The sequence below is a fragment of the Sorex fumeus genome, unplaced genomic scaffold, assembly GCF_029834395.1.
Source record: "Sorex fumeus unplaced genomic scaffold, SorFum_2.1 ptg000037l, whole genome shotgun sequence".
Lineage (NCBI taxonomy): Eukaryota > Metazoa > Chordata > Mammalia > Eulipotyphla > Soricidae > Sorex > Sorex fumeus.
The window spans coordinates 43,310,077-43,322,676 of NW_026606094.1; the positions used below are offsets into that span (position 1 = coordinate 43,310,077).

The following is a 12,600-nucleotide window of genomic DNA, read 5'->3' on the forward strand; positions in this document are numbered from 1 at the left end:
GTCAGAGAGATAGCAGATGAGTTAAAGTAATTGCCTTGCATACCTCTGGTTTGATCTCCAGCACTACATGGTTCCCCCAGCATCTCCAGGGGCAGCCCTAGAGGCCCCACCTTACCTCACAGGGTGTGGACCTGGAGTCTCCCCTAGCAGTCAAAGGAGGGGTAAACCAACGCTTGGTACCTTGGAGCTGAGCAGCAGAGTTGGACCCTCACATTAAACTACTAAGACAAGAAGTGAAGTAAGGGGCCCCAGGTTATTAAGCAAGAAAGCGTGACTTGGGATGCCTCATTCTCTGCCTCCCACCCCACCACCACCACCACCACCATCAAAGAAAAAATCTTTTTGAAAGGCCCAAATTCAAAATAAAATCACATTTTAAGTCTAACTTTAAGAGGAGCCAGAGTGTACAGTATATACAGTACAGTGATAGTATAGCATGTAGGGCACTTGCCTTGCACTCAACAAACCTGAGTATGAAAACCAGTATCTCTGGTTCCCCAAGCTCTGCCAGGAGTGATCCCTGAGCACAGAACCAGGAGTGCATTGCCGGATGTGACACACACACACAAAAAGCAAACAAAAAACTAACTTTAAGAGAAAAATGATAAATTTATTAGATACAATATTTAAATAGCTTAGTTAACAGAAAACTTTGGGAAAGTCAGGTCAGTTAGGAAATATACCAAAAAAGCAAAGTAAAACTAAATTCTGCCTTCTCCATTCATTAGGTCCTGCCTGGGAGGAGGCCTTAGGGGAGAAGTTCATATGTAAATCTCTCTTTAAATGTAATTTCCATCTTGCCGGGAGGGTTCTTCCCAAGAAATTAACCTTTTACAAAAACAGAATTTGGGAGCAGCAGACTTTTGCTCCTCTACAATCCTACTTTAAGAACCAGTATCTGGTTTAGTAATTATTTCACAGACCCAGTCTCTCCATCTTGAGAGCTTATCAATTCAGTTCAAGAGTTGTGTCCAACTTGTGATGCAGTACTGCAGAAGGGTCCCACAGTCAGGTTTATATTGTGTAAGTAATGACAGGGTTTGAAGAAGCCAAACAAGTTTAAAATTGGAAGCAAGTGAGAGCTTTAATCCAGAGCTCTAGGAATGTCAGTGAGGGATTCTATATACTAATTGAAGCATCTTCAGATGACAGATTCTCCTGGTTTGCAGCTTCCCTGATGTCCCTAGACAACTGGGGAAGGGAAAAAAAAAAAAAGAACAAGGTTTGTCCAAGCACAACCACTGATGCCTTTATCAAGTTCTCCAACTAAAGGTTATGTGGTTCCAGAAAAAGTCTCAGTTCTTCATCAATGAAAGAGCTAACTTTTTAAAATTTTGAGAACAATGCTCTATTCAATGTTTAACTTTTTCAATTTAGCTTTATATCTTTTTTGACTCCATGACAGAAGAGAAAGATTTGATGAACTCAAGTTATAGCCAGCATCTATCAATTCTTTTATTCGACTTTTTAAAGTATTTAAACTTGAATCCAAAATCCGAGGATTGTCAATTATTTGTGAAATGCTAATGTCTTTTTCTATGAGAAAGTCTACTTTATCATTAAACTTTTTCTCTCCCAAGAATATCATATCTGGATAACTTAAGACAAACTTATGGACCATTTCCTCTGTACAGTCAAGGGAAAACAGTTTCTCTTTGATATTTGTGTAGTTTCTTTTGACATAGTCATTGGAAAGGTCTAGAATTTCAGCTGCTGGACCACATATAAGAACAAGCAGCTCTTCATTGTTCAAGTTGAAAGTTGACTGCAAAAACTCAATGTTAGTTTTTACTCGTTTGGTGCTCTGAATTAAGATAAATGGATTTTTAAAAATGATCTTTTTAACAAAATCCACAGGATCATTGTTACCCAAGGACAAAGAGACTTCTTGTAAAAGTCTGATCATCTGTTTATTCAGGTTAAGAGTGTTGGAGAAGGTACGTGGGGCATTGGTCAACAATCGACAAAGGCATTTTTGGGTTAATCCAACTGAGTAGAGAAACTCTATATTCTTTTCTAGGTTTAAGTTGTTATTCGATCGAAAAAAAGATTCTGGAGAACGTTCCAAAATATTTACAATTCCAAGGTCAGTTGTTATAATTCTTCTCCACAGATCCCATCGTTTAGAAAGACTACCAAGGTTGCGAGTCATGGCTCTTGGATACCTTGATATGATGCTAGCAATAATTTCTTTGCTAGCTCCTTTGGACAGAAGAAACATCTCCAGGTCTTGCTCATTGGTACCCTTCTTATGAAATACTCCAGGCTGTCGTTTCTTTGCCATGTCCACATCCACTCCCATAGTAAGTAAATTATCCAATAGTTTTTTATTCTCCAAGGATTCACTATCTGCATCATCACACTTCACACCAAAAAACCTAAATGAAATTGATTTGAAGAGAATTTCTGCTGAAAACCGGGTCACCCAACTTCTTGAATCAAAGAGAAAGTTACTTCTCATATATAATAAATTTCTTGGTGCCATAATAGTCAGGTAGCCGAGTCCTTTGGGGATACTGTATAAAAGAATATAAATATTAAACAAATTCATATGACAATAGTTAAATGAGCATATCATGATTCTATAACCACTGTTTCTATAATAAAATGCCTAGGGCTCCAGCTTTCCTGTTGCTGCAGTAACAATTTACACTTATTTCCTCTCACTCCCTATCTCACTGCTTCCTATTATCTGTTAGGTGTATAGCTATTTCCATCTTAATATCGCACTGATGCACTGTCTTCCCACTGTTCATGGATTTGCCCGAGCAGGCACCAGTAACATCTCCATTGTGAGACTTGTTACTGTTTTTGGCATATCGAATACGCCATAGGGAGCTTGCCAGGCTCTGCCGTGTGGGCAGGATACTCTCAGTAACTTGCAAGGCTCTCAAAGATAGACGGAGGAATTGAACCCGGGTTGGCAGTGTGCAAGGCAAACGCCTACCTGCTGTGCTATAGCTCCAGTCCACATATCTTTGTACTAGGGATAAAAAGCAAAGGGGGCTGGGGGGAGAGAGAGAGAGAGAGAGAGAGAGAGAGAGAGAGAGAGAGAGAGAGAGAGAGAGAGAGATGGAGGAATCACACCTGGGTCAGCTGCGTGCAAGGCAAACACCCTCCCGGTTGTGCTATCACTCCACCCTTAACATAAAGAGAAAAAAATGTATAACACCATCACTATCCAAAATGGTCTTGCCTGCCTTATCAACCTAAAATCAGCTGTCCTCTGTGTCTGCTTAAATCTGACTTCCAAATCACTGGTATATTCTTACTATTGATGTTTTTAACTCTTTCTTGTCTTCTACCTTCCCAGATCTTTAGCCTTGCAACTGCTCAGTTACCAAACTTCTTTGACTCCTATCTTTTGTTATTACACTCAGAAAACAAACACTTTAGACTATGACTAATTTCCCACTAAACATGGTTGTCTAGATTTATGGTAGTCTTTTAACGCGTGACATCATTAGACTCTTAATTCTTGACTTACATAAACCCCTGGTCAATAGCTCCTGATCCCATCTCTCATCTCAATTTATGCTATTACCCCCTTGGATGTTACCCAACAACACTAAAAATCAATTTTCATCCTTAAGTCTATATGGGATAGTTAATCTATATAATTCACTTACATGTGGAATTATGTGAAGAAATTTCCTACAAACACTAAAAAATTACACCTCACCAACATATTACAAAATGTTTCACAAAACATAACTTCAAAGAAATGACTACTCAACTTATTTTCCTGCACATTTATGTACATGGGTTCAACCCTAAGCACAAATAAACTCTCACACACATAGAGTAAGACATAAAATATGTGAATTTAAACATAATAACCAAGTTCCTACTAAAATGAACATGTCTACTTTATTAAACTTATCAGATGACTTCCCTTCCTAAGTAATTTGAGACATATCATATAAAACACATACATACACTTTTATAAAGTGCAAAAATCCTTTGAGAAACTAATTAAAATGCTTCCATTAAATTGTACAGACTCTTAAAATTTTGCTTCTTAGCATTCAGAAATGATAAACCCAAAGGGTCTAAGATGTTTCTTGCCACTGTGAGCAGTTCCCTTAGGTTCTTGGCCTCCATTCTGTTATATACCCTTCCATTTTTTTACTTGGATGTGATAAAGGCAATTGAAATCTTTTTAAAAGATGTATGCTCAATTAAGGATGTTATTCACATTGAAAAACTAGAGATGATGAGTCTCTAGAGGATTAAACAAAATAGATTCCAACTATTCATGAACTATCAGGAAGGAATCAAGTAAGATGATGTAAATATACAGGTTACAACTTTCAGGAAAGTGTGAGGGTTTTCTGGTTTGTTTTGTTTTGTGGGTTTTCTGTTTTTTTTTTTATTTGTTTTATTTTGTATTTTAGGCTTTTTTTGGCCATACTCTATGGGGCTTGGGGTTTACTGCTGGCTCTGAGCTCAGTGATCACTGAACAGGCCTGAAGGACCATATGGAGTGCAGGGGATCAAACCCAAGTCTGTCTCATGCAAGGCAAGCACCCTACTCACTGTATTATCACTCTGGCCCCAGAAAGGATCATGTATCACTGCCATCCCGTTGTTCATCGATTTACTTGAGCAGGTGCCAGTAACGTCTCCATTCATCCTAGACCTGAGATTTTAGCAGCCTCTCCTTACTCATCTATTGGAGGCTCTTTCAGGGTCAGGGGAATGAGACCAGTTATTGTTACTGTTTTTGGCATATCGAATACACCACGGGGAGCTTGCCAGGCTCAGCCGTGTGGGTGGGATATTCTCAGTAGTTTGCCAGGCTCTCCGTGAGGCAAAAAAAATAAATTAAATAAATAAAGCAAAATACTTGGACCAGAGTGACAGTATAGGAAGTAAGAGGATTTCTTGCCTTGGCTGCAGTCAAACTGAGTTTGATTCCCCAAATGGTTCCTGAACCACCAGGATGATACCTGAGTACTCCTGTTCAAGGTTTACTCCTAGCTCCGGATTTTACTCTTGAGCAAGGTGTGGCCCCAAAACCAAAATAAACAGATCAAAAGACTCACTTAAAGGAGGCATTCTTTTTTTTCCACCCCCTAATTAAGTACAAAAATAGAAAATAGAGACATATGGTTCTAATTCACCACTATTTTCAGAATGAATATTGTTCCAACTCATCACTAGTCTCAGTCCTGAGGAATTGATTTTAGGGTAATATCAAAAGAGCTTTTCTGTGTCTCCTTCTAATTTTTCCAACTTAACACAACCAAAACTATGCCTACAGGCTCGAATATTCCTACAGTTCAGATAATCTAGAGATAGATCATCAAAAGATTGGGGAAAAATCCTAAACTATAGAATAAAATAACATTCTAACAAAAAACTGCAGGATACTCTCAAAATGAGGGAGAAAAATAAAACAAAGTAATTTTAGAATGTCTTATTCACCATTTGTCATTTCTACATAATACTATTCTTCTGTATAACTATCATCCTACAAAAAATATATGACTTTTAAAAATACTTAAAAACATAATACTTCCAAAGAATGAAGATTCGATCTAGTACAGATCAACAAACTTCTCTCTCACAGAGATGTTCAAAGGGTGCCCTCTACTGGATAATGGCACAGAATACTGCAGCTATGGCTAAAGACTTGTGCTTCACAAAAACATGATCAAATAATATAAAAGTAAAGTAAAGTAAAGGCCCTCCCGTTGATCATCGATTTGCTCGAGCGGGCCCAGTAACATCTCCATTGGAGACTTTGTTGTTACTGTGTCTGGCATATCGGCATATATGGGCTGGAGCGATAGCACAGCAGGTAGGGCGTCTGCCTTGCATGCAGCCAACATGGCCGACCCGAGTTCGATTCCTCCGCCCCTCTCGGAGAGCCCGGCAAACTACCGAGAGTATTCGATATGCCAGATCAAATAATATACTGGAAGAAAACAATAAAGCTCCAATTTATACTTGTCTTAGCATTTTAAGATTTCTACTTTCAAGTGTTTTTAAATATATACAATGTAACAGCACTGTTAGTCAAGTCTGTAATCAAAAGTAAATGAGTAAACACCTGTCTTATAGATATATGGAGAAACCATTTTGTTGAGAGCATACACAATTACAAAGTCTGAAGACAGGGGTCAGAGAGATAGCATAGTGGGCAAGGTGTTTTCCTTGTATGTGGCCAACCCAGGTTTGATTCCTGGCATCCCCTATGCTCCCCTGAGCACCACCAGGAGTAATTTCTGAGCACAGAGTCCGGTGAAACCCCTGAGCATTGCTGGGTGTGGTTCAAACACAAAAACCAAAAAAAAAAAAAACAACAAATAAAAAGTCTGAAGACATCATTTGATAACACACTCTTCTAGAGAGGGTCAGTGCCATGACAAAAATGGCTGAACAAATCACGAGTGGTTCAAAAAGCAATTTACTGATGACATTGCACTGTAGCACTGTTCTCCCATTGTTCATCGATTTGCTCAAGCAGACACAAGTAATGTCTCCATTATGAGACATGTTGTTAGTGTTTTTGGCATATCCAATACGCCATGGGAAACTTACCAGGCTATGCCATGCGGGCGGAATACTCTCGGTAGCTTGCCGGGCTCTCCGAGAGGGACAGAGGAATCGAACCCGGGTCGGCCGTGTGCAAGGCAAACGCCCTACCTGCTGTGCTATCACTCCAGCCCAATGACATTAATAATGAGTGGAAATACAAGCCAAAATTCTTAACAAAACAGTAGTAAATTAACACTTCTCTTGAAGAAAGCTTAGGTGGATAGGTGTCTTTAATACAATTCACTGCCCATGAAAATATCTTTCACAAACTCATCCAAAACAGAACTGAGCATTTTCTCCAATCCCCAAACGAGCCATCCTTTGATTAATAAAATCAGTATCACGGAAGCACCGCTTTCTTCTTCATCCTCAACCATCATCAAAACATGTAAATTCAGCTTTCTTATTATCTCTGAAATCCAACCTCTCTACTCTCTGCTATTCTCTCGCTCATACTCTCTTACCATATGTAACAAGCTGTGTAACTTGCTTCTCTAAAATCATTCAAAATTGCCACCATAGTACAAGCCTGTAAAGCAAAGATGTGATTATTATATAAAGATATATCACATATCACATTTCCTTTCCATCTAAAAAGGAAAATTCTTCATATTCATTTTTCAAGTCTTCAACATACAGTTCAAACTACTTTTTCAGCTATCATTCATATCCACTCACAATCAGGCAACATTGCCTCTCAAACCTCAGGATAAATACCATTGCTAATCACTGTCTCCTAACTCTTGGTTTAAGCAGTTCTGCCTTTTTATTTTTATTTAAATTTTTTATCAAATCACTGTGAGATAGATCTTTACAAAGCTGCTCATGATTGGATCTTACAATACTGTTCATATGGCATTCCAACACCCATCCCTCCACCAGTGCACATTTCCCAGCACCAGTGTCCCGTGTCCCTCCCATCATCCTCCCTCCACCCCCCACCTCTGCTTGCCTCTATAGCGCGCTCGCTCTCTCTGTCTCTCTCTCTCTCCCCTAATTCTGCCTTTTTTAAAGGTCTGTATTTCTGATGTCTATCCATAACAGAAAGTCCCATTCAAATATCTCCCTGCAAATCTTTAACTTGCCAAAATAATTTTAAAGTGTGTATTTGTTTTATAATAAAAAATTACTCGGGAATCTAAAACTCTAAATCTAATTATTTTATTTATATATAGGAAAAACAAACTAAGCAATCTAGAACTGAATCCAATTAAAATTTGATTTCGATCTCAATACTCTAAATGTAAAAACTGACCCAAAACTATTCTTTAAATGATATTTATTATCACTCAAGAGTGATTATAAGTAAAAGAAGAAAATTCTCAAATATCACTCTTGGAAGACAATTGAACAATTAGTCACATTGTCCATTAACCCAGAATTTTTACTTTTTTTTTAATTGAATCACTGTGAGGTATAGTTACAAGCTTTCATGTTAGAGTTACAATCATACAATGATCAAATACCCATCCCTCCACCAGTGTACATTCCCTACCACCAATATCCCCAGTATACCCCCCCCCCTTTCCCACCCTCCCCCTGCCTCCATGGTGACAATTTCCCTCATACTCTCTCTCTACTTTTGGGCATTATTGTTTCCAATACAGATACTGAGAGGTTATCATGTTTGGTCCTTTATCTACTTTCAGCACACATCTCCCATCCCAAATGATTTCTCCAACCATCATGAATTTTCACTTCTTAAGGACTAGGCAAAGGAAAAATGTAGAATCCCTAGAAGTCATGCCCAGAAACCACCTCCAGTGTTGCCATGTAAGCTCATCTATTGGCCTTGCTCTCAGAAACTGATAAATAAATCTCAAAAGACATCAACCAGATACCAAAAGTATTCAGACACTCGCTTATGGCTGAGATATTAGGGGCACCCCAGAGGGGACGGGTCAGCCCAGTGCTGACTCAGAGATCCAGTAACCACTGGCTCCCACACTTCAAAGTTGCCACCATGCTTCCAGCTGCACTCCATCATCTTGGGACCAGCTCATCAAGAAATTAATCTGCCAAAAATTTAGGTATGCAGGTCTTAGCGACTGAAATAATCAGGCCTTCTTGAAATCAGTTGGGCTACCTCTGCCCCTGGGCCCCCAGCCCACACCTCCCTGTACTTCCAGAAACCCTGGGAATCACACCCACAAACCACTTCTGGCACTTTGCTTAAGAAGTGAAATCTCTTGACAAGAACTGAGTGCTCAAAGTAGATAAAGTGACAAACATGATAACCTTTCAGTATTTGCACTGCAAACTATAATGCCCAAAAGGAAAGACAGAGAAAAAGAAAAAGGAAGAGAAAGAAGAAAAGTGCCTGCCATAGAGGCAGGCTGGGACGCATGGTGACAAGAGGAAAACTGGGGACACTGGTGATGGGATGGGTGTTGGAACATTGTATGACTAAAACCCAATCATGAACAACTTTGTAACTGTGTTTCTCAAAGTGATTCAATGCATAAATAAGTTTTGGAGACTAGGCAAAGGAAATAAAAAGGAAAGACATTAGAATAAAAATTGATGACCATCATCAGCATTATTGGTTATAATAAAAAAGGACCTAAGTGGCTCAAATATAATAAACTGTGGTATATCTACAAAATATACCACATTTGAGCATCCTCCACCCAGATCCTCCATATTCCAGTAGGCAGGGGTCACACCCACCAACTGGTCCCCTGGTGCCGTGTAATCCCATCAATGGCCAAAACCCAGAGACAATAAAACCCAACTCCCGGAAGAGGACAGCGCAGAGTCTCCTGCCCCAGCGCCTGGCTGTCCTCGCCGGGGCCCCTTGGAGGGGAGCGGGTTGAGTTTCCCTCCCCGCCCCGACCAGGGCTCCAGCAGCCAAAGACCTCCAGAACCAGTCACCACCATGTTGAGACCACTCTCCACATGCATGAAGGTACCAGCAGAGGAACAAAGGCATGCGGGTCCCCGGGGCTGAGATCTCCAAGCCTGCTCGGATTGGGGCTGAGCATCCTCCACCCAGATCCTCCATATTCCAGTAGGCAGGGGTCACACCCACCAACTGGCCCCCTGGCGCTGTGTAATCCCATCAACGGCCAAGACCCAGAGACTATAAAACCCAGCTCCCCGGAAGCGCGCGGCATTCGCGTCCATGCAACATCTTATTATCTCATTCTTACTTTGGACAAAATTATCTCATTTTTCCTTTGGACAAAATAGCAGGCTACCAAATGTAACCTGCCCACACGGCAGAGTCTGGCAAACTCCCCGTGGTGTACCCAATATGCCAAATACCAGTAACAATGATGGGTCTCATTCTCCTAACCCTGAAAGAGCCTTTAAGATGGCACTTTTTAAAAAATCTCAGGGCTAGGACAAAGGAGACTTTAATGGGGCCTGCTCGAGGCAATCAACGAACAACAGGATGGTTGTGATCGTGATATCTACCAAATAAAAAACTAAATATTCTGGGACTGAAGAGATAGGCACAATAAGCTAGAACACATGTTTTGTATGCCAGAAGCCCAGGTTTGATCCCATTACCATATATTTCTTTGAACACTGCATGGAGCAAGTATCAGCACTGAGCAAAAAGTAAACCCTTGATCACAAGTGTATGCAATCCAAGAACAAACAAACAACAAAAAAAACTATATAACTATACATCCTACTAAATAAAATTTAAGGTAGATCTAATACAACAGAAATATGTCCAAGACACTCAAAAGTGGTGAACTGCAAAACAATACAGATTAAAATGATATCTCACACATTTTGAAAGTGCTGGAAGAGGCAACAAATATTTATGAGGCAATAAAATACATTATTATCTCTGAGAGATTAACAGTAGCTATGTACCATTCCTTAAATATTGAGATACACATAATGAATAAGCATTGCTTTACAGCCAAGTGAAAAAAATGTAACAATTAGCTTAGGAACGCAAAAAAGGAAAAGGTATCAGAAAATATATATTATCTTTATCTGTTCTTCAACACACAAAATATTAAGTAAGATCAACGTCAGTGATATTGCACTCTTTGGCTTGCTTTGGAAGACATATCTTTTGGGTGCTCAGAGGTGGCTTCTGCACTTCTCTGAAATCATGCACTATCAGGTTCCTTCTCTAGAGTCTTTTGAGCTATTTCCCCTGACCAATACTGTACACATTTTATAATATATTCTTATTTATTATAAAATAATAAATGCTCAGCTGTAACTCCTTGTCTCTGCACTTAGGCATCACTCTTGGCTTTGCTTGTGGGACCATTTGGGATGCCGGGTATCAAACTCAGGTTGGCTGCAAGCAAATCAAGCTCCATACCTGCTGTACTATCCCCCCAGGTCCAAGGTGAATATATTTAAATAGCCTAACTCTACACATGCCAATAGGCTCAATTTACAAATTTTAAAATAACATTCCACAGTTTATTTCAATCTGTCTCTCATTAACCACATTAATTAGTATAAGTCAAAGTCCAAAATTAACAAATGCACTGAAATTCTCTGTACTGGGGGTTTTTTTGTAAGAACTAAGGAATAAGAGGCTTTATTTCCTGTCTCACTTTTCACCTAACAGCGGACTTCCTACTTCTGTGGAAATAACATCACTAACCACATTCCAGTCAGTTTTTGTTTGACAAAACAATCTAAATTTGGAGATCTACATAGAAATGCATTTCTCACCTCATTTGTCTTAACACAACTCTTCAATGGTCCCAAAATGCTGTACCATGGGGGAGTGGGGGAGGGGGCGGTAAGGGATGGAGCGACAGCACAGCGGGTAGGGCGTTTGCCTTACAAGCGGCCAACATGGCCGACCCGAGTTCAATTCCTCCGCCCCTCTCGGAGAGCCCGGCAAGCTACCGAGAGTATTCATATGCCAGACACAGTAACAACAACAAAGTCTCCAATGGAGACGTTACTGGGCCCGCTCGAGCAAGCGTGTAAGAGGGTGTACAAATATTGCCAGGACTTCACAATATAGATTAGAGAGAAGGATTCCAGGGGTAGAGATGTAACTCAGAAGCAGAGCACATGCTTTGGTTGTGTGTGGGCCTGGGTTCTGTCTTCTGCAAAGCAAACAAAAAAAAGAGATATTCCAGCTAATAGTGTTCTCATGAGATTCATAAACCTTGATAGTAAGAATCTTTCAAAAACACTGAGACCAAAACCTGCCCGCCTGAGTGGGTTGGGAAAGAAACACAGAATCACGATGATCTGTAAAACCTAAGCTAATTATTAAACAATCGTTGCTACTTTAAAATATAACTTAAAAGAAGATATTATCACTAAAAGGTGGTACAATCATAAAAATGCGCCTAGCAGTGAGTAACCAGATTGTAATGAGCAACTGAAGCGTAAAATTGGGACCCAGGGCTGGAGCAATAGCACAGGGGGTAGGGCGTTTGCCTTGCACGCTGCCGACCTGGGTTTGATTCCCTGCATCCCATACGGTCCCCCGAGCACCGCCAGGAGTAATTCCTGAGTGTAAAGCCAGGAGTAACCCCTGTGCATCGCCGGGTGTGATGAAAAAGGAAAAAAACCAACAAAAAAAAAACTGGAACCCAGGTAGAGTTTTTCTCAACTCAAAGCCCACAACTCACGATAAACCCACAGCTACTATTCCATGGATTCTTCTTATCCCTTTCTCCCTTAAATACAGGTCTGAAATGGACTACGAGGAACTAAAAGCTCCGCTGCGCACCTTCCCGATCGCCTCTGTAACGAAAAGGCACAACTGCAACAAGTTACCGACCTCAATCTCAACAGGATCTAAGTGCCACAACTTAGTTTTACTTGTGGCCTCGGGGACGGGAACGGAAGCGAGGGTCAGAAACTGAACACTAACTTCCGGTCGTAGTCCGCGCGCAGAGGTGACGTCACCGGCCTTGCGCCGCCCCAGAGGCCCGGCCTCCTCCGCAGTGGGACCTGAAGAGCCCGGCAGAGGGCGGTAGAAGACCGTGATGAGCTCTTGATCTTGCTTTAGTTCTGTCTGATCCACGGTCCTTGGGAAAGTCGTTGTTGTGCTAGGGCGACTGCCTTTGTTAAAATAGCCCACGCCATACTAGTGAAAAGCAA

At 40.6% G+C, this 12,600-nt stretch overlaps 1 protein-coding gene across 1 annotated transcript; it reads right to left on the minus strand.

Moving 5' to 3' along the window:
- Positions 1–589: 589 nt before the first annotated feature.
- On the minus strand, positions 590–12,334 carry MTERF1 (mitochondrial transcription termination factor 1). Its single transcript, XM_056118391.1, has 2 exons — positions 12,278–12,334; positions 590–2,516 (listed from the first exon to the last, which is right to left on the minus strand). Exon 2 carries the CDS (start codon positions 2,483–2,485, stop codon positions 1,349–1,351), a length of 1,137 nt encoding a protein of 378 aa, XP_055974366.1. The 5' UTR covers positions 2,486–2,516; positions 12,278–12,334; the 3' UTR covers positions 590–1,348.
- Positions 12,335–12,600: the final 266 nt, after the last annotated feature.

Bases quoted from the DNA above. Each gene is read 5' to 3' on its own strand.
- MTERF1 (XM_056118391.1), bottom strand. From the start codon at position 2,485: ATGGCACCAAGAAATTTATTATATATGAGAAGTAACTTTCTCTTTGAT.